Consider the following 26,997-nt stretch of genomic DNA (forward strand, 5'->3'; position numbering starts at 1 on the left):
TTCTCCCTCTGACCCTCCTCCCTCTCATGCTCTCTGTCTCTCATTCTCTCTCTCTCAAATAAATAAATAAAATCCTTAAAAAAAAAAAAAAAAAAAAAAGAAAAGACAACGGTGGAACCAAATCTTTCTACCTGTATAGTGTGCTTTCCTGCTAGGCCCATTAAGGGCTCCTGGTTCTGCCTTCCCATCTTCTGAATTTGAGGACACCTTTATTTATTCAAATTCAGGCACCCCCAGTTTTCACTTCCAAACACCAACTGGCTCTACCTGCTCTTTTTATTTGCCTGTAGTCTTTCCTTCATTTCATTGCCTGGCAGTCCACAATGTGACAGGAACATCTAAAAGAAGAAAGTAAGAATAGTGAACTGCACTTCTCTTTTGCCCTCCTGGTTCCAGTCGGTGGATATGCTTTTATCAGCATGTGATAAATATTTCATACAGAAACTGTCACTTGGAATCTAGTCTTTGCAGCTTCACTGAAACCACTGAAAAGTATTTTGGAAAGTCAGACCTATATTACAACAAGTACCATATGCCAAGAGCCGGCAGATTAGCAAAGCCTCTGGAGTCGCCATGGAGGAGACTGGAGAACAGAGCCGCCTGAGAGGGGGACTGGCAGCGGCTCCCTTTCTGCATGTTTAGAGATCTGAAACCAAACTGTGACACAGCTCCGTCATTTCAGCACTTGAGATTTTAAAAGAAGTATGGAGAAAAACAAGCTGATGCACGGACACGGCTGCAACCACCTTTCATTTACTGAACATTCACCACGGGTCAGGTGTGGGGGTGCATGCTTTACAGACACATTTCTCTGTCTTCTCACCTCCCAACAAGGTGGGAACAGGAGAAGGAGTTCCGCAGGAAGTCATTTTCCTAAGTTCAGAAAGCTAGGGCGTGACGACCAGGATTTGAAATCTCTCCCGACTCCTGGATCCCGTGCCCTTTGTGCCTCCTAGTGGGGTAAGAAAATCGGAACGGAGCCTTCTTTCCTACTCTTGGAATTCACCTCACCAGATCGACTTTTGTTTTCGGTTTATTCTGGCCAATACACTAATTTCCAGGAGGAGTTCCTGGCTTCCTTTTTGGTACCCGGGCGGTAGCCACATCCTCAGGCAAAGCAGGATATTTAGTTTGAGGGCCCAGTGCTGGGGCCTGAAGGTTGTTAACTCTACTCACTGGTGAGCGGCTCTGCTGATGGTAGAGGGTGTCAGCGCGCTTTATGTCCTTCTGCATTCATGAAGATGCTAGGAAGACTTCTGGTCAGAAAGGCCAAGTCTGCTGCTCTTGCCCTGGGTCAGGGGCACAGCGTGGGCTAGAACCAGTCCTTCTGAGTTTCAGTTTAAAACTCTTCCTTCCGTGTCTTCCGACCAAGCTTTCATGACTCTGAAGGATTAATGGAGGGCTCACTGTATCTACAAGGCACCGGGGGTACCACGGTGAACAAGGAAATGGCCCTGCCTCTCTGGAAGGTCAGGGGCTAAGGGCAGACATGCCTTATGAACACAGCACTGCAGTGCCATGTAATTAATGCCGCAGAGTCACACTGCCGTGCTTTGGCGGCCCGGCGGACACGATTTCGGCAGGCAAGAAAGGAGGAGGAAGGGCCCTCGAGGCCTTCCCGCGGGGCGCCGGTGAACGCAGAAAGGTGTCTGCTGGGCGCTGCGTGGGTCCACTGGACACGGCAGGCCCAGCCCTCAGGGAGCCTGCCACCCGGCTGAGGAGAGACTCAGCTGCTTCCGGTCGGGACGCAAGGGCAGGGCTGCGCGGGCAGGACATAAAGCAGGGCTGTCCGTGGGAGGCACACTCGGTTTTGCTCTTTTTCCCGGTCTCTCCTTCTGAGAGGCCTGTCGAGGCCCAGTGAAGAAAACCTCTTCAGCCAAGTGAGGTATCTACAGTCTGCCAGCTGTCCGAAAGGGCAGCTTCTGTGCACAGTGCACAGGCCCCCCGACCTCACCAGGATTCGGGGAGCGGTCCCGCCATGGCTGGCTATTAAAAGCCTTTACAAAGTATAGCCAAAGGGTTTTCTTGAATCGGCCCCGCTGCTGAGGCTGGCACCTAAGAACAAATATTACATAACTCGGCATTACATAACCTGGTTCCTCCTCCACGCTCAACAAAACATGCCGACTGTGAGCTCAGGGCAGCTCAGTTTGCTTTTTAAAGTTAATTCAGTAAACAGAGGAGGTCGGTGCCATGACTCGCCCTTAGGCAAAAACCAAATTGCCAGGTGTGTTTCTGGGACCTAACAATCGTGACCACAATTATTTTCCGAATCAGAAAATGTCCGGTGTGAGGGAGACCTCGGAGCGTCATGGAGCAGAACCCTCCCGAGCCCCAGGAGGAAGCTGGCAGAAGGGGACTGCCTGCCCACGGCAGGGGCTGGGAGCAGACTCCAGGGCTGCCGGCTCCCGGGCCCCCCAGCATTCAGCGCCTGCATTTGTTTTTTAAGATTTTATTTATTTATTTGACAGAGAGGGACAGCGAGAGAGGGAACACAAGCAAGGGGAGTGGGAGAGAGAGAAGCAGGCTTCCCTGCTAAGCAGGGAGCCCGACGCGGGGCTCGATCCCAGGACCCAGGGATCATGACCTGAGCTGAAGGCAGACGCTTAATGACTGAGCACCTGGGTTTTTATTGGGCTCCAAAGGCTTGTCCATCTCTGTGTAGGCAGTTCTGGAATGCACTCACTTACTAGTGAGATGGAATAACCTGTTGAAAGAAATCCCAAGTTGGATCTCAACAAGGCAGATTCAGACATAAATTCTTGTGCCCCTGGAGATCCAGGAAACCAGTGTACCCGAGTCCTTACTTTTTACAGATGAGGCCTAAAGGGTCATGGACTTAGTGGTGATGCTTTTGCTAACTTCTGACAGACTGAGGGGGAAATCCATGTGGCCTCTGGGTTGGGGCTATTTTCACTATATTCTGGAGTCGAGATGGGTGGGGGAGAAAAGACAAATTTAGGCCATATGAAGTGGAAATGTTTGAGAAAAAGGAAAATATTTAAAATACTGACTTAATTGTATACTGGCATTAATTGAATAAAACTAAGATTACTACAGTGCCACATCTTAGAGAATTTTTAGAGCCCTTTGATTATTTATAATGGACCATTTCATGACATGACAGCTTTAATTACCAGATTGGGGAAGAGAGAAGATGTCTGATACAATGTTTGGCTTTGGTATCTCAAAAACAGAGCAAGTACAAAACTAACATTAACTTCAGAATGGTATTCCTTTGCCTTGAGTAGAAAAATTGAATGATGATAATATTTTAAGAGAAATTAAATAACACGACCAAGGCCAGAGAGCTACTGAAAAAGTGTCAGGATTTCAGTTGCGGTGTATCTGGCTCCAAACCTTTTCTTGTCTCTTGGCTACCACTCCTATTATGTCTCTGCGTAAAACAACAGTTTTTTGGACTCACAGATGTATAATTAGGAGGTATCTTTCCAACAGCACCAATGAGTCTATCCTTCATACACACACACACACACACACACACACGAAACACATCAAGTTTGAAAATATCCAACTGCAGATAGCAAGTGCTCAGGAAACAAGTGTATTTCTCACACACGCCCTGGGCATGCGGGATCACTGGCTCCCCGCCACTTCAGAGGATGTGGTATAGAAACACAAACAAACATAAATGGGGCGAGCCCCTTCCACTGCTCTGCCTAAAAGGTGTAACACTGTTCCTTTGTCATCTTAGAAGAAGACCTTCTGCATAAGCATGACTGAAATTAACTTTGATTACTTGAAAGGACAAGCCAAGCAGCAAGGCATCAAAAGGTTTCCAGTGAAGGGCACTTCAGTGATAGCTTGTCAGGAAAAGCACAATTGCAGCTGCAACCTTCAGATCTAGGGGGAAATTCTGAGCAAACACTTCTTAAATAAGGTGGCTGAACTTTAACATTTTCAGACTGTGGTCTCTGTTTTTTTTTTCTTTTGAAGGCAGAGAGAGTTTTTTTGAGAGATGCTAAAGGAGATCAGTGCCTCAGGATAAACTATTCATGAGTCCACAGAAGGTAAGCTGTTACCTTTTAATACGAATTCTAAATGAGCAATTAGAAAAGGAAACCTACTTCTTGCCTTCTCCCATCTCCAATGTCTTATTTACCCCTGTTAAGATGAGACCACCCACAGTTTGATATCTCTTCTAAGAACCGGCTAAAAAGTGAGAATAGATGTGGGCCCACCATTCTCCTAATTGTGCGTCCTTGGGGAGTTATTCAAACACGCAAAGTCTGCACTTCCTCATCTAACACATGAGGAAAACAGTATCTTTCTCACAAGGCTGCTGTTAGCAACTGAGACAACATGTTCAAAGTACTTTGTAGTGTCAGCGTGTAAAGAGGACACAATGAGCCAACACTGAGAGCAAGCATACATCATCACCACCACCACCACCACCAGCAGCAGCATCACCATCATCAATATTCATCAATAAAATCATCTCTTTACACATGTGGTAAATTAGGCAAATAAATGACCCCAAGATCACACAGTATGGTCCTAACAGAGCTGACATTACAACTTCCTCTCTTGCTATGGATCAGTGTACATTCTGCTCCAGAGTTGATGGTATCTACTTCCACTTCAGATGCTTCAGCAACAAAAATGGGTCTTCAAGGAATTCAAGAGTGAAAAGCTCTAGTAGGCTAGATGGGAGAGGATAATAAATATTCCCAAATGAAACCCCATGCAAAGCTTTCTATAAATAGCATTACTGTTGCCTTCCTCATGAGCTCTTCTGAACATGCAAATATGAAAAAGAACTATTACTGTATATGAAAAATGGAGAGATAGGATAGGCTTCTTCTAGAAAGAAAATGGAATCTTGTTTTGTACATGTCAGCCTCGGAGGAGTCATGCAAATTCAATGCACAATCTTTAACTGAGAGGTATTTTTTTCTATAGGAATGCCAACGGTGGGGATAGTATTGCCCCAGACTCGAGGATTTACTGGAATTTCTAGAAAGTGCAGGGAGGGAGGAAATTAGTTTAAATTCTTGTATGAAGAAGTCTTTTTAAAGCTGCAGAGAAACTATATATTGAAAAGACTGAAAAAAAAATGAACGTCATACATAGGCCAAGCTATAAAAGTAATCAAACCTTCTCATTTGACAGGGGTTTGGGGAATCTTTCATTCATATTGAAAGAATTCAGATATCCAAAAGATACATGGTTCACTCAGGGGGCAATTCCAGTCACTGTATATAAATTCATGTTGATTTCCTGAGGATTTTTATTGAAGTCCAAGACAGAGTGTTTAAATCTCCTTTGCTTCTGACTGCTTTATTAGTTTTTAAATATGTAGATTGATTTTTCGATCCAATCTTAGTTGATCTATATAGGCACAGGGGAAAGTATTGCTGGGGTACCCTATTAGAGTCCATATATTTCTGTTCTATTAAGTGAACAAATAGGTGTGATCTAGAATGAAGAGGAAAGGTTTGTCTCCCGAGAGTCAAAATGAGAAAGACCATCTACAAGGTTCTGACGGATTTGAAAATTCCAATCCCAACTCTGCCTCCAAAGAACTTATAAAGTCAATTCATAATTAGGTGGTATAGAGTAGGTGCTTGATAAATATCTAGGAAAAGAAACTGTGGCCATGGAATTACAAAATATATAGTGTCATTTGACCTATCTAACAGATCGTGTTTCATGCAGCTTAGAAGCCAGCCAGGGAGCAGGGAGAAGTCCAATCAAGAAGAAACTAGTATTAACATTAAGGTGGGGCTTGAGGAAAGCATTTTAATCTTTTTCTTGCCTATCAAGTTAACGTATTATTGCTGTTGAATTGCTATTTAATTTTCTTTGAAAGAAAATGTTTTGCTCAGAGAGATGCTCTAGTACTGCTGATGTATCTTCTATCAGAAAGGAAGGCTAACAGCAGAGGTGCTAGCAACATTAATAAAATAATTCAATTTTCTGACTTTTCTTGCAGCAGAAAGGCTAGACCAAGAGAAGTTTCTGAAATTTATGATGGTATAAATCCATAGCTGGCTTACAACTTTGCTTATCTATAGCCTAAACTCCGTTAAGATCTTAGTAAAAATTGGCCAAGGAAAGCTCAGCATAGAGTAGTTTACTAAAAAAAACGTATCAGATAGGTTTCTGCAAATAAAGAAGGGGACAGATATTCACGTGAAATGTTAAACCATGGGATTTTAGAACTGGAAGTAGCCTTAGAAATCATGGTATAATCCTTTGATTTTACACATAAGAAACTGAAGGTTCACAGATATAAATCCACTTGTTCAAGCTTCAAACAACTTAAGCCTCCCACTCTTAAATACCAATGTCTAAAGCATTTAATTTTATTTTTCCCAATTAAGGAAAAAACTGATGAACAGCTATAATTCCTTTTTTGGGGGGCAGGGGCAGATATTTTTTATTGTGGAAAAAAGCACCTTAAAATTAACCATCTTAACTTAACTATTTTTTTTTTATATTTTATTATTTATTTGACAGAGAGAGCGAGAGCAGGAACACAAGCAGGGGGAGTGGGAGAGGGAGAAGCAGGCTTCCCACCGAGCAGGTGGGACTCGATCCCGGGACTCCGGGATCATGACCTGAGCTGAAGGCAGACGCTTAACAACTGAGCCACCCAGGCGCCCCATCTTAACTATTTTTAAGTGGACAGTTCAGTACTGCTCAGTACATTCACACTGTTGTGAAACCGATCTTCAGAATTCTTTCAACCTGCAAAACTGCAACTCTGTACCCATTTAGCAATAACTCCACAGACACCCAGCTTCCTTCAGCTCCTGGCAACCACCATCTACAATCTGTCCCTTTGTGACCGGCTTATTTCATTTGTGTAATGTCCTGGAAGTTCATCCATGCTGTAGCATGTGCCAGAAGTTGCTTCCTTTTTAAAGCTAATATTCCATTGTACGTATATACCGCATTTTGTTTACCCGTTGATCCACGGGTAGGAATTTGCTTTGCTCCCACCTCTTGGCTATTATGAATGGTGCATAATTCTTTTCAAATATTTTCAATGCCCCTAATGTAGGAGTTGACTTTTCTTTACTCCATCAAAACAACTGCCGTGTAAATTTTAGAGATTCCCCCAAACTATCAAAATGGTACTTAGGCCAGAAGTATACACAAAGAGAGATAGTGTGCTATTAATTTTCCTCCAAAGGATCTAAAACCATCCTACCTTTTCACAGGCTGCTTTAAAGGATGAGAACTGTGGGCAAGATATCACTTTTAATTAAAGTTTTACCCACGATTCAGGGCATTGGAACGGATGTTGCAGTGCTGACAGTGAGAAAAGACAGACATCATTCATGAGCTTCTCATTTCACAACCGACACACTAAAAAAGTTATTGGTGGACATTTCTCTTGAACAGCCATTTAAAGACTAAACCATAAAATAGCAAACAAAAGTAAAAAAAAAAAATGGTTTCAGAGACTCTCATCTATCACCATCCAAAATGCCAATAAACTGGGCAAATTACTTTGCTTTTAGTGACCTACAAATAAAGTAATTAAGTACGAGCCAAGAAATGCTGAAAATGCTCACACATACGCATAATCAGGTTAACAAAAATGCGGGCTATCTGTAACATCAACCCCTTTCCTACTATTTTTTAATGGCTGCATGGAACCTGCTCTTAATTGCTCACAACTGCAGTTTCATAACCCCGAGTCTGATACATCCATTATTTGAACTGTTTCATTATAAAATAGCCTAGCTTGGTGGGCGGGGGCTCCTGTGCTGGTCATGTGGCGGGCAGGGCTGCTGCAGCCGTGTGGCCAGCCGTGCCCAGTGCAGGACGGTGCTGGAGGCATCATGGCTGGCGGTGGGAGGGGTGCTGTGGTGGCAGCGCCTGCAGATCTCCAGGAGCTCAGGAGTGGTGTACCATTTTCCTTCCCTACCAGCAACGTATGCAGTGATCTAGTTTCTCTGCATCCTCACCTGCATTCGGTATTATCACTGGATACCCATGGACTCTTGAAGGGCTTTCTGGTTTATCCATAATCAAATCATTGGTTGGTTTGTTTGTTTAAGATTTATTTATTTGAGAGAGAGAGAGAGAGAGAGTGTACACGTGCATGGAGGGGGGAGAAGGAGAGGGAGAGGAGAAGCAGAGCCCTAGTGGGGTTCTGATCCCACAACCCTGAGATCATGACCCCAGTTGAAACCAAGAGCCGGGAAGCTCAACCGAATGAGCCACCCAGGCGCCGCTCATCGGTTTCAATTTGGATGGTAGTTCATCACCTGAAGAACCTGACTTGGCCACGGCTGGAATCCACTGGTTGCCTTCCACCTCAGGGATATCTCACTCATGATTCCCCTCCTGTTGGTTCTTGCTGCTTCAGGATACTCAGCCCATGTCTGAGATGCAGCAACCGTCTCCCCCAATTCCCCTTGTCCATCCTGATGGGCAGTTTAAAAACTTGCCCTTTTATGATGTCCCTGATGTTCTCATCAAGCCCACGAGTTTAGCTGAAAGCAGGAGTCAACAATTTCAAGAGAAGTTTTTATTTTTGTTCTGACACCCTAACAAGTTAGAGAGAGATGCATATCTAGGGATTTTTTTTTTTTTTTTTTGCCAGGTGGTAGGAGAGATTATATAGTCCAAGTTCAGCTGGGACTTTGCCTGGCGGAGACAAGTTGCTCTCAAGAACAAAACTATCCCAACAGTCTATGTATAAAAGTAAATGGGAAGTAAATGTAAAGTGAATGTGAAGCCGTTTTCTTTGCCTAGCTATGCATTACCACCTAAAAGTGGGATTGAATATAAATACATCTTTGGTTGGGTTATCTTCAGCTGTGCCAAATCAGATTTCCATTTCCTGGGCATCAGAAATTGGAAAGAATTACTCCATGTCTGTATATCTTGTATGAAAGCTCACATCAGCCATGTCATTACAGAGACTAAAAATGAAAGGTATTAGAAACCTTGATCATTCCAGAAAACTAAAGAAAAACTTACTGCAGCTCCTGATAGTGAAATTCCTTCAGGTATCCTTGATGTGCCCTTTAAGGAAAACGAGGCCCGCAATCCCATGCCATGCAGTGACTTATACACATCTAAAGTGTTTTGATGCTGCCCTTTATCTGCAAATGAATGAGAAGCCCGCTTGGATTTGTCCTGTGACAAAAAAAGCTGCCCATGAAAAGTCTAATTTTACATGGGCTTTTTACGGAAATTCTCAATGACTGTTCTGATGTGTATGAGATCACATTTCAAGAAGATGGTTCTTGGTGTCCAATGAGACACCAAGAAGAAAGAAGCTATGAAAGTATCCAGCAATCACATACAAAAATGAACATTTCAAGTGTCTTCATAAACCTTCTTCAGTGACTGTAGCCAATGAGGCAAGAAAAAAGTGGATGTTACTGACCTAACAATAGAAATCTCTTCCCAAGAAGAGGAAGACCCTCTTGCCAACAGGAAATGTATTTGTGGTCCAAAACTCAAAGCAGCCTAACCAAAGGAGTATTAGCCATCTTTTGTATAGGTGCCCAGTGTGACTTTGGTTGATCCCACTGTTGTTCACCTTCACTAACAGACTGTTCAGTACCATTCCACCACAGGCCAACATAAAGCTCGTCATCAGCTCTGCCAGGTTCGGATTTTCCTCCTCTTATTCCACTTGATCCCTAGTACCGTCCTCTTATGGTTTTGGATAGTCTCACCTCACCCTTAACAGCACAAGTATGTCTGTCACCATGACCAGTCCCCAGGAAAGCAGTCCTCATGTTAGTTCATCCAGCAGCAGAGTGACACCGGGGTCATCACCAGCAGTGGAAGCTTCATTCCTGACATCACCTCCTCATTGGATTAAAGGAGGACTCACCTGATTCTAGGAATCATTCACTGAAACTGCTCGTTCTTGGGTCTCTCTCTGTGGAAGTTGTTTTTTTGAAAACAACTACTTTAATATTTATCTATTTTTTTTTAAAGATTTTATTTATTTATTTGACAGAGAGAGACACAGCGAGAGAGGGAACACAAGCAGGGGGAGTGGGAGAGGGAGAAGCAGGCTTCCTCCCCGAGCAGGAAGCCTGATGTGGGGCTTGATCCCAGGACCCCAGGATCCTGACCTGAGCCGAAGGCAGACGCTTAACCAACTGAGCCACCCAAGTGCCCCTACTTTGATATTTATTGAAACATCAAATGGATTCTTTTGCTTTCTGAGAGATGAACACAGATGACTGCACCAAGAACCACATGACATGCAAGGATTTTTCTTATTCGTGCTGTACTCTGAACACCAAATACATTCAGCCATAACTGTATCTTCTTGAGAGATGGATTTCAATCTCATATGTTACTGGATGGAATCTACAAATTAGTTTAAAACTTTTTTGTTGTAATAAACAGCAATGAAGTTACATAAATATTCAGGTAAAGACTTTTTTTCTAATTAAAAAAAGACGTAATCAATGATTCTAAAATGACAGCAACTTTTGTTTAACCGGCTGTGAAGGAAAAAAATACACACAAAGAAGTTGTTTGTCCAAAACAAAACAAAGCAAAATAAAGAAAACTCCTAACTCCCTCCACCACCCCCGGCCAAAAAAAAAAAAAAAAGAAAAAGAAAAAGAAAAAACCAAAAAACCACAAAAACACCCACACTGGCTTAAGAACGACCTATGTGGTATAAAATCGTCATCACTGAAAAGCTGCTGGCAAGACCGGTATGACCCCAAAACCTCGTTGTTACCCAGCATGTACAATCACATACCACAGCATCAAGTATCCTCACCCAAATACTGAAGTTACACATGAACCTCCTTTTGTGGGATGCCTTCCTTACTTCAGTACATGTACAGCCCATCCCTGGTAGGGGAACCAAACATTATTTAGATGGAAATTTAGAGCTAAATCTGCTAGCCTACTTAAGCTGGTGGTTGGGAACCTTTCAATAGGGAATAGTTGTTCCTCTCCTAGAGATTATAGTTTTACTCAGTTAACTGTCTAAGGAAAGGGTCCGTGACACATGTGCACACAAGCGTGCGTGCGTGCATGTACACACACACACACCCCTTCTGTTACTCACTTGTGCTGCTACCTGAGACCCCAGGACGGCAGCATGGATGCACTCCGATGAACACGGAAAGCATCGTGTAGCTGGAAATAAACCCAAACTCTGCACAGATATGTGAGTTTTCACCAGGTTTCTAGAAAAAGGTTTCTAGAATTCATTTAGGTTATAGCTGAGTATTCCTAAAATCACAATCTTAACTGGCATATTCAGGGAAATTCTGTCAAAGTACAAGGAGATGGGTCTGGTAACACCTCCCCACTGTAGCCAGAGTTTCCCACCCTCAGCTGCCTCTTCTATTTCTTCTCTCACAGACATGTGGCTATTTAGCTAGGAATGTAACAAAGGTGACCACTCTACTTCAAAATGCTTGGAAAATACTTTCACTTTGAAGAACCAAAATCTCTGTGAACTACACAGGGAGAGAGGGCCCCGTGGGTGATGGCAATGGTGCAGGTCTTTAGAGATTCCTCAAGTAGCAAGGGTATAGAGCATAGAAGTAGTGATACCAAATAAGGCAGGCTCTGGTTCTTTAAAATCCAAAGTGGCACGACAAACTATACTGAGTGGGGGTGATTACCTGAGAGCTATTCTAATTCAATACGCCTTATAAATAGGAATCAAAAGGAATACCTTCAGAACAGCAAAATGGAAGAAAGAACCAAGATGAAAGCATGGTTGACCTTTTTGCTCTTCTTTCTGATACGAAACACCCAAGGGGCCTTGTTTACTATCTGAGGTAGAGAGTACTTAGGTACTTCTTTGCTGCCCAGATTGTGTGAGAGATGTTTGCCCAACCCTATACACAGGTTGGCTTCTGTGCATCCTTCCTGGCACATACACAAAAGGCCTCTCCAACTTTTTTTCTTTTTTTTTAAGATTTTATTTATTTATTTGAGAGAGAGAGAGCACGCACAAGCAGGGGGAGCTGCAGAAGGAGATGGAGAAGCAGGCTCCCTTCTGAGCAGGGAGCCCAATGCAGGGCTTGATTCCAGGACCCTGGGATCATGACCTGAGCCGAAAGCAGATGCTTAACTGACTGAGTCACCCAGGCGGTGCAGGCCTCTCCAATTTTTTGATCCCACATGGGAAGCAGACAGGGAAGCTAGGTTTAGTGGGGACTGGTCCATAACTTGCTTTCAGCAGAAAGGAAATACTCATACAAGCTGCCAGGGTCAATCTGTCTTTATAGAACCATTTTATATGGACATAATAGGAATTTATTTATTTATTTTAAAGATTTTATTTATTTATTTGACAGAGAGAGACACAGCGAGAGCAGGAACACAAGCAACGGGAGTGGGAGAGGGAGAAGCAGGCTTCCCGCGGAGCAGGGAACCCGATGTGGGACTCGATCCCAGGACCCTGGGATCATGACCTGAGCCGAAGGCAGACGCCTAATGACTGAGCCACCCAGGCACCCTTGGACATAATAGGAATTTAGAGAAAGGTGGAAGGATGCCTCTGCTAGTTATGGGCTATGAGATGATGTTTGTAGCTGGAAAGAGATTAGAGACTGACAGACTGGATTATAATTTTCAGGGGAGAGTTGGTCTAAGAATGTCAAAGAAAGAACAAGTGTTTGCCAGGCTTCTATTGAGTGGGCCATAATTATAGAGTGAGCAAAAGGAGTCTGACTTGCTCATAATGGAGGAAAAATGATCTGCCATATTACTTCTTGAAATCAGAGTAATCCTTAGGAGCGGTATGAAAGGCAAATGGGAAATACTAATGCTAGGTAGAACCCTTCAGTGTTGCCACAATGAAGACAAAATTCTGCGCAAAAAATACAAAGGAAGAATGACCTCTGAGGAGAGGCTGAGCTGGGTTGATATGGTCCTTACATATCTTGGGTACGAAATTGGGGAATGACTTAAGAATATCTTTATCCTTCAATTTCTACTGACCCAGGAGCTCATGTCCTTGAACTTCTGAGTTTCCTCCAAGCTCAGGTCTGGCCATGTGGCCATGGACAAGGCATCCAGCTTGCACCTTGGTTTCTCTACCCCAAAAAACCAGAAGAAAATCTTTGCTCAGAGACTTCTTTGAAAACTCACAATCTTACCACGTGCACAGTTGTATTGTCAGAGTCACAGCTGACTGAAGGGACTGAAGACACGTCTGTAGAGAGCAAGACCCACTGTAAAGACAGACTAGAAAGCAGGGAAGAGGTAAACTGTGTCGAGAGGGAAGTCGGGTGGAGGGTTCTACTTTGAGCATTGCCTTTACAGATGTGCATTATCTGGCAGCTGCAAAGATGACCGGGGCTTTCTCATCCATGGAGAAGTGATGCTGAGATCGACGTACATCTGGGTGGATGGTCTTTGGGTCCCAGTATGCAAGAGGAAGAGGGATCTGATAGGAAGGGTATTACAGCTCATGCTGGTTATGTCTCATTAGATTAGAGGCTAAGGTCCTCATCAGGTTTCCACTTTACCTTCATGACTCATTCTCTTTGAGGAGAGGTTCTGGGTGGCTAGCAAGATACCATGATTTGGTGGCTCAGACCCCCTGCCTGAGATGTATGATCCCAGGGGCCAAATATATCTTCATATATTCCTTTAGTCCACAGAGGATTATTAAGAGCCCACCGTAGGTGGGGCTTTTCTAGATACTCCTGATGACAATAATAGCAAGTATTTACTATGTGCCAGCATCCTTTGAAGGGCTTCACATGTATTAATTTACTTGATGCTCACCATAACCCATGAGGTTGGGCCTGTTCTCATCTGCATTGTATATTAGGCACCAAGAGGTTAAATATCTGGCTCAAGATCACATAGTTAGTAGCCTGAGTCAGGATGTGAACACAGGCAGGCTGGCCCCAGAGCCCATGCTCTGGCCAGTCAGGCACTGTGACCATGACAGGGGAGATCCCTATCCTCACGGAGGAGGATAAAACAGACAAGGCAATACGTGATGTTATTTTCAGGACTGATAAATGCTATAAAGAAAACCAAAGCAGGGAATGGGATAGAGTGACAAAAGGAAGGCTATTTCAGACAGTGTGGTCAGGACAGCCCTCTGCGGGAAGGTGAAATCGGAATAGAAGTCTGAGGGGAAAAAAGGGAATTGAGCGATGGGAAGGTCTGGGGAGAGAGTATTCCAGGCAGAGGGTACAAAGCCTCCATGATGGGAACAAGCTTGGGGTATATCAGGGACATCAAGAAGGCATCTGAAAGTGTGAGGGAGCCATGAGCAATGGAAAGCCTCTGAGGACTTCTTAAGGATTTCAGATTTTATTGCCATGGTGCTATGAAACCTCTGGAGGGTTTTGAGCAGGGGTAAAACCTGCTCTAATTTTCCTTTTAAGAAAAGATCACTCTGGCAGTATGTGGAGAATAGATCATGCAGGGAGGGGAAATCAGGGAGGCATGTTAGAAGGCTATGAGAGCAGCCAGTGAGAAGAAAACAGAGACACTGCTTTACTTCAGGCCTTTAGGCCAAGGTCAGCTCATACCAGCATGGAGCAAGGCAGCTCGAGGAGTCGCTAACATCTCATAAGCTAACTACAGTAAGTGTGACACCTGGATTCAGGAAGTCTTAACAAGAAAGGGAAGTGAGCCGGAACTTCCCAGGTGTTGACCTGTAATTGGCTGAGTTCTCTGATGGAATGGGAATGTTTTCATTTGTCAGAACCTTTCTGAGCAGAGTCTTCAGGGCCAACATAATCATCTGCTGCTCTCCTGGCGAAGGGCCCTGGGCCTGAAAGTAGGCCCACCTGTTCCCCAACTGGCAAGGAAGATGCACTTGCCAGGCTGTCCTGGGGAGGGCGTCCTGGCCCCCACAGGTTCAGAGGCTGCAGGTTTGAGTCTGTTTTGAGTGCAGATTGACTGGGGATGTCTGAAGAGAGCCAGTCTAATCTTTTTGTTTTTGAAAGGGCGGTGTTAGCATTTCAAACCAGGAGGTGACACAGACAATTACATAACAGAAGAAATGGTGGCATAGAATACTTACAGGCACCTTTTCTAAGCAGTTTTCTACTCTGTGCAACTTTATGCTAAAGGATAAAACCAGTCTGGGAGATGCTTGCCAACGTCTACATCAGAAAGTGCCAAAGAATTGAATCTGAGTTTATGCGAAATAAGGACTCAGGATGTTTGTTTATTTCCAAGTTCCAGTGCTAAAGGAGCCCATAAAATTCAACCATTGATGCCTGGAAAATGCCATCATCCTAGAGTTTTCAAAATGTCAACTCATTTACCTGCCACTATCAAAATACACGCAAATATGCAGATCGGTTTCTTTTTCTGATTATCCTATTATCTTCTCATGGCCTTCTTTAAAGATCATTTCCTAGGCTTATCTGAATGTGGCAAAGTTATTCTGTTGCTAGATAGATAACTGGAGAACTCAAGGAGGGTTATCAGAATCCAAAAAGTTATTCTAGAAGGGATTGTTTCATTACATTGCAAAACTTCTGAATTTGACATAAAGAGAAAACTGCAGTATTTAATATTGCTTCTTTTTCTGAATCGTTTAGAGTGAAGCATGAAGAAGGGTTAGGGATATATGTGTACATATATACATATATAATTGCATATATATGTCATATAGTATGATATGATATACCGTCAGCTGAGCTGGTATCTCCTGATGATGCTAAATAAGCCCTTTCCAAAAACACTAGGCAGAACTGAGGGAAATCATAAGAGACTTCCCTTCCATACTTTATAAACAAATTTACTGCAACTAAGAGAAACGAATGGAAGCAGAAATGGAGCTTATGGTATGACTGTTGCTAAATCAAAGAAAAATAGTGAAAAGGATGAGTTTTTTAGAGGGTGAGAAAACCAACCGAGAGTAGGCTACTTGGCCTCTGACTCTCTAATTTTGCAGAAAGAGGGACATATCACACTACCCAGGAGACCACGCTGCTGCAGATGTTCCGGAGAAAGAGAACAGCAGGCACAAATCAAGGTGATCCCTGGCACTTCTACAAGACAAAGACAAACACACCTTCCAGGGTCCATTATGGGGTCAGTAGCCAAGGAGCTGTGCCTTACATCATTTGCACCTGCAGATACACCTTCCACGTGGCAACAAAATTCAGGTTCCTCACCAACGATCATGTCTCCAAGAAAAGGGCAACAACACCTTGAATTATGATTTTAAAATACTAGGCAAAGTAGAATATATTTACGTTCTTTGACATATGTCAACGCATAAATATGTAAATATATCTTAGAAAGGGGCAACATTTTTTTTAAAAGTTTCTCATATTTAAAGATCAACCTTTAGTAAACAATGAGAATACAGCTCCCCAGAAGGATGCATTCCCTGAGATTCTGGAAAGCTGATATTTTCCTTTATGTTCTCCTTGAGTTCAGTAATATGATAGGTCATCTTTCTGTGTCTATATGAATAAAAGGAACAGTTTCATGACCCTGTGGTATAAATCATAAACACCAAAAGCAGTGATGTCCAATTAAGGGGGATATGTCAAAGTTTACAGCTCTTAATGAAAGACAGTACATCATCGAACCATCTTACCTGTCGACGAATTATTCCAAGGTCTCTTTTGGCTTTATTCACTAGGGCTTGAATTTCTACAGGATCCTTTACATTCTTATTTTCTCTGAAGGCATCTCTTATCCTCCTGACAGCGTAAGTTCTAAATGAATTCAGGAGAAAAAAAGAAAAAGTGTCAGCAGTCTGAAGCTATGCTTTTAAATGAAATCAAAAGCCTTTCCTTACGAATTAACTGTCTGTATTCCCCTGTGAATAATCCACTTAGATCTTTGCTCTTGGGACAGGCCCATCTATTACTATTCTGGGATGACTAAACAAACAGATTAGGGAAATAAATCTAGCACAAACAATCCACATATAAATGGCAAACTGCTACTGAATTGCTCCTTAGATTCCTGGTTCTTTAGTTATTCACATCTGAGTTCTCTCCATTAACATGGATAACTGAACCTTTAATGTACAGAGACAAAGCAAGAATTAAAAGAGGTGAAACAATGCACCACATATGCATGCACCCAGACAGTGATCTATGCCTGACTTGGGTCAGCTCTCCAATCTTGTCCCATCTTTTAGCTGTTTATTCCTCTTGGGGAATATAATGTATAAGGATCCATGTTGGGACCCTACCACAGTGGAGAGTGGAGATTATACCAAAATGCTTTCCCCCATCTTTTTTTTTTTTTAGATTTATTTGAGAGAGAGAGGAAGACAGAGAGAGAGCACGAGTACGGGGAGGGGCAGCAGGAGAGAATCTTCAAGCAGACTCCCCCCTGAATGGGAAGCCGGACGCGGTGCTCAATCCCACAACGCAGGAGATCATGCCCTGGGGACGAAACCAAGAGTTGGATGCTTAACCAACTGAGCCACCCAGGCTCCCCTGCCTTCCTCCATGTTTAAAGTGCATACATATGCACATATGTGCACATACAGACACCCTCTTCCCACCAATATAAATTACATGCAGCACAGGACAGCAATTCAAGAGCACGGTTTCAAATCAGACAAGCTCGGCTTTGCGCCAAGCTCCCACTGTTTGTGTGAACTTGGGCAAGATTCTTAACATAAGCCCATGTTTCCTCATCTGTCAAATGGGCATAATACCACCTACCTCTCAGGGCTGCTGGGAGGATTCAGCTTTATCCTCTAACCCAATCAACAAAAGTTCTTCTTCTTAATATCTTAATGCATTAGTACCCCCCTCTCTTGACATCACAGTCTCACCTTCATCCCACATCCTCAGGGTCATACCACGGTGTGTGGACAGAGAGCAAAATGGTCTGGATAATCAAGAGTCCTTAACCTGATGTGTCCCCTACACAGTCATGGCCTTAACCCATGCCCTCCCCATGTACGCAAGACTGAACACAAGAGATGAAGAGCGAGGAGTCCAAGTCAGTCACAGCAAACACCATTTTCTCCAGTCCTTTTATGATCTTACCTGGCTCCGCTTTTAACTTGAAACACCAGCTAAAGAATCCAATAGAACCCGTTAATAACATTTGCACACAGAAGCAAAGAGATGAGAGAAGGGGAATATAATTTCTTTGGGAGTTTGGGAGTATGTTCAGGGAGATGGATATCATTTACTGGGAAAAACTTGATTTAGAGAAGACTACTTTTGTTTTAGATCAACTTTCCTAAAGTAAAAAGAAATTCTAAATTAAAAATCCAAATGGCGGGTCCTTTGCAAAAGGAGTTTTGCAAAAGCAAAAGTAAAATGAAATCTTGTGCCGTTAAGAATCGTGACAGAGAAAGGCAGACACTTTTAGGACGTAAACCACTGGATAGACGTTCATTTGAAGCCTTGGTGAACCAACGGGAGTATCTGCAGAGGCGCTCCTGGGTGCTCAGGATCAATCTTGGGACAACCGTGATCGGAAATGGAATCCCTAAACTAGCAGACACTATGTAACGACAGGGACTCCTTCATTATGAAGGCTTGGAAAGGATTTTTACTAGACTCTATCAGATATTCTCCTGTATAGCTGCTAATCTAACAAGAGGTTAGATTATCTAGGAAAGCTAAAAGCAATTCCTGGTGTACTTTCTTGCACAGCATGATGGTTATTAACATAACACAATATCACTGTCCTTCCTCACACCCACACATTCCTCAAAACAGTTTCTTTGTTGGTGGTGATGGGAGCAGAGTGGACACTGTAATTTAATTCTAATATTTTGTTCCACATGTAGGACTGGTTTTAGAACAGGAATTTACCCCAGGGAGTCATCGTTGTTTTAGTTCTTCACTCAGGATGCTGCATGGGATTTTTGGAAAAATGAAATGGTCAACAGTAATCATTACTAAATTCATTTCTCTAGACGCTAGTGACTAGCCCAGAATAGCCAGCACAAAAGGGAGTATAGCTTGGAACATGAAGTCTGAAGTTCTTCTCAAGTTTAAGGAAATCAGAAAATAACGGGGCTCAAAGATTTCTATCAGCTGAGCTCAAGGTACAGCCTTTTACAGTTGGCTGTGTATTCTTGTTGTCTCCCCAGATCTCCAAAGTCCACACTTAAAGGAACAAAGTTCTAGACATTTGAATTAAATGTGTCTAAAGCAATCAAGAGTTGTCGTTCCAAACCTGAATGCACCTCTAACACGAATGATGTGGTGATGGCTCTCTCTTCTCTTTCTTGTTCCTCGTCCTCCTCCATCTAAAACATACAGTGTTTTCCTTTGCCCCAGGAGAAGTCATTGCACTGGCTCAGAACCATATAAGTAATTACTACTGCATGAACAATTTTTCAGTTGTATGAATTATTTCTTTTTTATTAAATAGATTTTTAATTTTTGGGGGGGGGGAGGGGCAGCGGGAGAGGGAAAGAGAATCTTAAGCAGACTCCAAGCCCAGTGCAGAGCCTGTCTTGATCTCACCACCCTGAGATCATGATCTGAGTTGAAATCAAGAACTGGATGCTTAACTGACAGAGCCACCCAGATGCCCCAGTTGTAGGGATTATTTCAAATGATCATAACTTTGTGAAGGTAATCACAAATCTGCCCGAACCTTCAAATTTCGTAGGAGAGGGCTAACCACCCATTGTTTCAGTTCTGCCCCCACCTGGTTTTTATCCTTTGCATTTTTTCCACCACTACAAGGAAAACCATTTATCCTTGAACACATTCTGGCTATTGGCCTCTTGACCCTATCACTGAGCAAGAACATTTCAAAGAAAAATGTGCAGAGGCCGCCATGAAAATGTGCAGCTGCCGCACATGGAATGATCCTAGTATGAGTCAGACGCTGTTTGAAAGAAAGCATGAAAAATTAACAAATAAAAGGCTACATAACAGTAAGAGCTACCAACTCTGGGAAAGCAGACCCCATCCACAGAAATAGTAAGGCTATGCTGCTCATACAGTCACTCTCCGTCTACGCTGCTGAAGCTCTGCGGAATTTCTTCATGCTTCCTTGTGCAGATTTCCATTTGGCTTTTCCTCTCTACCCCAGCCTTTGCCCTTTAGTCTGCCATGAGATCTCCGAGTGTATACAGGCTCTACTGACTATCCTTTCACCACTGCAAGGATCCAACTCCTTTATGAGATTCTTCTACCCACTGTAATTTCCCAGCTGCAAAATAAACAGCAGACAGTAATGAAAGCACTATGGTGCCCGAGGTCTTGCTTTACTTTCTCCCCTTCCAATGCAGGCCCCAATAATCACAGCACTTGGAGGCTCACATTGGTTGTAGCGTCCAAAAGGTGCGATTGGGAAACAAGCTGATATAATACCCCTCATTTGCGTCATCCTTCATCACCACCCCACCCCACAATCTGGTTTCTCTGTTTATTCATCCTGTAAAAACATTGGTGCTTTTTCTTTCTTTCCCCAACCCCAAGTATCTCAATAACAAAACAACTTGACCCTTCTTTTAGTCTTTCTGGGGCAAACTCCTTCAATTGCTTGGAAGGACAAGTGCTCCATCAACTTGCCTTAACTCAAATTCCTTTATAGCCACAAAGAGAAAGCTGCTTAATTCTGCCATGCCTTCAGATTCCAAGGGACTGAGAGGAGAGTGCCAGTGTGTTCTGGGATCCTACCCCTGCTTATGGGTCATTGGTTCACCCTTAACACATCTTTGAGGCCAAGCTACCTAATGAAACCATGTTGTGTGCCCCGACACTGTTATCTGCTGACTTCTTGATGTCAAGTCTCAAGATTCATCAAGGCTTAGTATCCAAATGGCACTCAGTGCATACACAGGCCACTTAAAAAATTAAACTTAAACTTAAAAAATCATCATAATTTTTAATAAAAATAAGATCCTTTGAAGTCAACAGTTTTTATGAGATCGATGACAGTGTTTGCCGTTTTTACCTGAGTTATCTACATTTGCTTTACTGATGGAGAGTTCCACAGCAAGCTGGTGTCTTGTCCCGCTCTCTAGATCTACTAGTTATTTCTTCCTAGGCTACTCTGCGAGCTCATCTTATTCTGCTGCCTCTTCTATGTTGTATTCTCTAGGGTTCTCTACTGGATCTCTTTTCTTCTAAATAAAATCTCCTCCACTAACTGAATCTGTGCCCAAGGTTTTATACTATCATATATATGCCACTGGCTACCAAGTCATTCTCTAGTCCCAACTCCATATAACCCAACTGCCTTTTGGACTTGCTAACACAAGACACCCACTATTCCTCCTACAGCTTCTTATACTGAACACTTTCAAACTGAAGTCACCATCTTTTTTCCTCCCTGGCCCCAGTGGCCAGTATTCCCTTTGCAGGTAGGTGCATTTTCATAAAGCTAACTATCTAAGTCAGACATTTGGGGATTCATCCTAAATTCCCTCCTTTCCCTTAACTCCTTATATTCAATCAAGCACAATATTTCATTGTTTCAACCTTTTACATCTCTTCTGAATCACCTTCCACTTCTCCAAACCTTCAGCCCTAATCTTGGTTCAGGCTCTTATCTCTCACACTAATGCAAAAGCCTTGGGATTGTGGTGTGTGTGATGTACAATAAAATGGATACTAACAACAAGAGAGAGAAAGCTCAAGGACCATTTGAAGGTCATGAGTACTCTGGGTGGATAATAGGGTGAGGGACAGATCAGAAAGCTTCCTTCTTATGAATATAGGTTCCCACTAGAATATAAGCCCCACGCAATAGGGACTTTTCTCTTTTTTACCACTGGATCTAAAGTGCCTGGCTCAGAGACTGTACTCAGTAAAGACTTAGGGAATGAATATACTTCTCAAAATATCAGAGGCAATAATAAAAAGATCTTTAGGAAAAAGGCCAATAGTCAATAAGGAAAACACAACAAAGAATATGAAACTGAAAAGGAAATAGAATGAAAAGGGTTTGCAGCACAAAGATTGAAATAACCTCTGAGAGGTAGTGGTTATAAAATGTGCACTGAGAATTCACTGAAGAAATATGTACTGAATGTCTATTATGTAAGTACAATACTAGGGCTACAGAGGAGAGCAACAAGGTTTTGGACTTGGGGACTAGATAGGAAATCTACACAGAGATGAAAGAGGAGGTAGAAGTCATTTAAAGTGAACCCAGAAGGACTAAGGAGAGTTTTGGGGGTCAATGGAACAGTTCTTAGCTTGTCTGGGGTGGTTTTTTCACATCTACATTTGACAAAACATTGAAATTGTACACTTAAAATAGATGCATTTTATTATAGGTAAATTATTTCTCACTTGGGTGACTTTTAAGGAAAATTGAAAAAATAAATAGTATTGGAGTTATATTACATTTGCCCACTTTTAAGAAAAGCAAAAAGAGGGCGCCTGGGTGGCTCAGATGGTTGAGCGTCTGCCTTTGGCTCAGGTCATGATCCCAGGGTCCTGGGATCGAGTCCCGCGTCGGGCTCCCGGCTCAGCAGGGAGCCTGCTTCTCCCTCTGACCCTCTCCCCTCTCATGCTGTTTCTCTCTTGCTTGCTCTCTAAAAAATAAATAAAAAATCTTTAAAAAAAAAAAAAAAAAAAAAGAAAAGCAAAAAGATACCACCAAAGACTGCAATGCTAGACAATGATTATGTACATGGCTGAAGTAGAAATTAATGCTGTATTATAGAAACCAGGATGGAGGACAAACTGGAAAGTCAAACCTGAAACAGAAAAATTATGTAAGTTGATGAGAAATATGTAAGAAAAAAAATTAAGCTTCAGAACAGGGCAAAAGTACATAACCTATGAATAGTAAATGTGAACAAACTGAACTGGGTAGGTAATTAAAGTTATAATAGAAGAAAATGTCCCAGGAGTGATTATATAAAAATTGAGAAGACTCACTGGATTTAACAACCAGAGTACAACGCCAAGATATTTACGTATAAAACCCTGAAGCCCAAGGTCAAAGAAAAAATAAGAAAGGATAAAGAAAAACCTTGAAGTAGGTAACAGAGAATGGAATATAGATAAGTATATCCTCAGACTTCTGTTCTCCAAACTGCAAAGAAAAAGGCTGCTCTCCACAGTCATTTGCTGTCTTGAGGGCCCAGAAGGGGGAAGAAAATAGTATCTTTGATTGATGGCGCAAGCACCGTGCTCAGGACACTGTGCTAAGGACGGGGTATACATGATCTCATTTAATCCTCACGAACTACGGCTCAGAGAGATTCAGAACATGGCAGAGTTGGATCCTGTACCCAGTTGACTACAGTCTGTGATTTGTAATTCTAAGCTGTGCCTCCTCCAGAGGTCGATGAACTCTACCCAAATTTTGATAAATACTTGGTATAAGCCAAGTTGTTAGTCGTTTGAAAAGGCATTAAAAAAATGGTCTCTTGCTTCACAAAGCTTAAAAAGATCATCTGGTCTCTCACCACTGCTTCAAGTGTTCCTACAAGTAGTTCAAGCACCAACAATGTCTTAGGAAAAGACAAGTAGCTGATGGCACTACGGGGGAAAGAACTACTGACACAAGCAGCAAGAGTGAGTGAAATAATTCAGATTAACTGTTTTAAAAAGGTGGACAGTGATCAATAAGAAGAGCTGTGGAGTGAGGAGGTGAAGTTACTATCAGAAAACCTACTTGGGAGGCCAAAGCTTCTTAGTCTCGGGGCAGCTGTAAATAAAACCTACTACGTACTTCTCTGTTAAAATCCCCCACTGGCTTTCCATTGTCTTCAGGAGAAGGGTCAAATGCACGGACAGTATACTCCTGCTCATCTCTCCCACTCTATCAAGCACCCCTTCCAGCATGGTCCACCAACTCCAGCCATATGGGAAGACTTACAGTGTCCTCAGTCCTCTCTCCTTTGGCCTGCTGGTCCTCCATGAGGAGTGTCCTCCCCCAGCTTGATTCCTTGGCTAACTCCTACTCGTCCTTAAACACCTAACCCAGTTAGAAACAAATATGACAAAAGATTAATATCCTTAGCATATAAACAGCACATATAAATCGAGTGGAAAAGACATTAGGCCCAGAGTAAATAAATGAATAAGAATCCAGAAACAGTAATTCACAAGAGAGCACAAAGAGGAACTAAATTTAGAGAGATAAATGGACAGAGATACATGAATGTTCAGCCTCAGTCATAATCAGAGAAATGCAAATTTAAATAAGGTACGATTTTCTGCCATCAAATTAGCAGAATTTTTTTTTTAAAAAAACAAAGGGCCTTTACATCCTGCTGGTGGGAGTATGAACTGTATTTCCTGTGGGGGAAAATAGCATAGTAATGTGTAATAAAGTTCATAATTGTTTATTCAGTAATTCTACTTTTAGTAATCCTACAGAAATAACCTGAAATATGCATGAAGATGTATACTGAAAGATGTTCATTACAGCACTATTTGTAAGCATTAAAAATAAAAACAACCCTAAATGTTCAACAATGGAGAAATGGCTACATAATTTATGAAATTATGCTTTTAAAATTAATGTTTCAAAAAACTTAAAGTCCCAGGTGCAAAAGTCAAAGGTATTAAAAAATGTATCAGTCTCCCTCCCAGTTCTTCTCTCTAGATGCAACCACAGCAGTTTCTTATTAGCCTCTCAGAGAGTAGATTCTAGCTAAAACCCCTGTATTTCTTCCACAAGTGGCAGCATTCTAAGCATACTGCGTACTTTTAATTCTTCAATTAAAATGTATCAGTAAGCACTTCATATCAATACAAATGGAGCTGACTCATAAATGATTGTGTCATATTCCACTGTATGGATGAATTAGGATTCATCTGGCCAGGCTTTTATTAATGGATATTTAGTTATATACAATCTTGCTCTCATAAACAATGCTGTAATTAATCAATATCCTTGTTTACTGTAGCATCACGTATGTGTATCTGTGAGATCAATTCTGAAAAATGGAACTTATAGGGCAAAGGACATGTGTATTTATGGCTTTAATAAAATTGTGTCCAAATTCTGTGTAGAGGTTCCACCAGAAATGTGTAAGTGTGACTGTTTCCTAACACCTTTGCCAAAACAATGTGTTATCTAAATTCCTGATCTTTGCTCATCTAACAGATGGAAACAGTAACTCAGTTTTTAAAAAAAAATTTTTTTTGAGTTATAACATGTAACATTATATTGGGTTCAGGTGTACAAACATAATTTGATACCTGTATACACAGTGAAATGATCACCACAATAAGTCTAGTTGACATCTGTCATCATACCAAATGCACTTTAAGGACTTACTCTCTTGGCAACTTTCAAGTATGCTCTATATAATTGACTGTAGTCAGCATGCTGTATATTACTTCCCCATGACTTAGTTATAACTGGAAATTTGGGTCTCTTGACCTACTTCACCCGTTTTACCTACTCCCCAACCCCTTCCCCTTTGGCAACCACCATTCTGTTCACTGTATCTATGATTTTGGCCATGTTTTGTTTGGTCATTTGGTCTTTTTAGATTCCACATGTAAGTAAAATCATATGGTATTTGTCTTTCTCTGTCTATTTCCCTTAGCACAATTCCCTCAAGGTTTGGCCATGTTGTCACAAAAAGTAAGATTTTATTTTTTATGGTTGAGTAGCATTCCACTGTATGTGAGTGTATGTATATATATACATACACACACACACCCCACATCTTTGTCCATTCCTCCACTGATGGACATTTAGGCTGTTTCCATACCTTTGCTATTATAATGCTGCAATGAACACAGGTGGGTGCATATGTGTATCTGAATTAGTGCTTTCACTTTCTTCAGATATATTCCTAGAAGTAAAATTGCTGGATCATATGGCATTTCTATTTTTAATTTTTTGAGGAACCTCCATATTGTTTTCCACAGTGGCTACACCAATTATATTCCCACTAACAGCACATGATGATGGTCCCCCTTTTCTTCATATTTTTTTTCTTTTAGAGAATAGTCATTCTGACAAGTGTGAGGTGATATCTCATTGTGGCTTTGCTTTATATTTCCCTGATGTTGAGCATCTTTTCATGTGTCTGTTGACCATCTGTATGTCTTCTTTGGAAAAATGTCTGTTAAGATCCTCTGCTCATTTTGGGGCAATGAAGCGGACCACCTTTCCACAAGTTTAAAGCCATTTATATTTCTGTTTATATCCTCTACTTTTTTGAATTGAATGATTTATCTTTTTGATTCATTGTAAGATCTGTTGTGAGAAGCTGAAATGATCTCCCTAGTTTGTCATTTGGCTTTATATCTGTGTGTTTTTGTCATGTAGAGATGTTTAGTTTTCACAGAGTCAAGTGTATCAATTTTTATGTTATGGCTTCTGGGTTAATTACCATATGTACAAAAGCCCTCTCTACTGTGAGATCACAAGAAAATATTCATCCATGTATTCTTAAGAATCTTCATGAATTTTTTGTTTCACTCTTTCTGGAATTTATTCTAGCGGAAGGTGTTGAATATGACTCTAACTTCAGCTTCTAAGGTAAGTATCTTAAAATGAAGGATGTAACTATATACTCAGAATGACCTCAATTGTGGAATATATAGGCACAGAAAAACTAGAAGGAAATACAATGGCATGTTATAATTGCTTTCGGTTACTGGGGTTTATGCTTTCTAAATTATTACAATAACCATAATTTCCTCATAATGTTTAAGTTCCTAGTGACATCATAAAATCAGTAATATACTTCAAAATAAAGAAGAGGCAGCAATAGAGAAGGCTCACTTTGTGGGAGCAGAGATTGGGTTTTGAGTCTCTGGTGAGAACCTCCAGGCTGGCAATAAACTTGAAACTCACTGATGAAGAAGAGTGAGGCACAACCAGGGGAGTAGATGCGATTGTTCAGAAGAAAGCAGGAGGATGGGAAGAGAAGCCAGCTCTGGAGACACAGTAAATATTTAAGAGCAGGCAGAGGGGATCAGAGTAGAGGCAACAGAGAGAGGAGACAAGAAGGCATACTTTACACGTAGAGAGTAAATAAGATTGTCATAGTCCTACAAAGGATAAGACAAAAGCTGAAAAGGGCTCCAATGAAGTTTGTAGTTAGGATGTTATTAGTAACTTTAGCAAGAACAACATCAGCATGTATTTATTGACTACAATGTAGTAAATGTATAGAAGGAAAAAACCCCTAAATTCTTGGAAATA

General features: G+C 41.8%; 1 protein-coding gene and 1 pseudogene across 7 annotated transcripts in view; one reads left to right on the forward strand and one right to left on the reverse strand.

Annotated features, from left to right (window-relative positions):
* The window catches only part of LYRM4 (LYR motif containing 4), a 277,622-nt gene that overhangs the window by 222,286 nt on the left and 28,339 nt on the right, over positions 1 to 26,997 (reverse strand). For 5 of the 7 annotated variants that reach the window (XR_004683814.1, XM_035030788.1, XM_035030785.1 and 2 more), the window contains exon 2: positions 16,517 to 16,637. Coding sequence is in view for 6 of the 7 variants with exons in the window: in XM_035030788.1 (XP_034886679.1) it covers positions 16,517 to 16,637 (121 nt within the window). In the remaining variant the exon portion in view is untranslated. Of the gene's footprint in view, positions 1 to 108; positions 339 to 14,907; positions 16,380 to 16,516; positions 16,638 to 26,997 lie in introns of those variants that run through there. The other 2 variants (XM_035030784.1, XM_035030787.1) reach the window with 2 other exon arrangements.
* Positions 7,204 to 9,191, forward strand: LOC118027448 (annotated as a pseudogene).

Source organism: Mirounga leonina, unplaced genomic scaffold (assembly GCF_011800145.1).
Source record: "Mirounga leonina isolate KUSES-001 unplaced genomic scaffold, KU_Mleo_1.0 Mir_366, whole genome shotgun sequence".
In the NCBI taxonomy this organism is placed as follows: Eukaryota; Metazoa; Chordata; class Mammalia; order Carnivora; family Phocidae; genus Mirounga; species Mirounga leonina.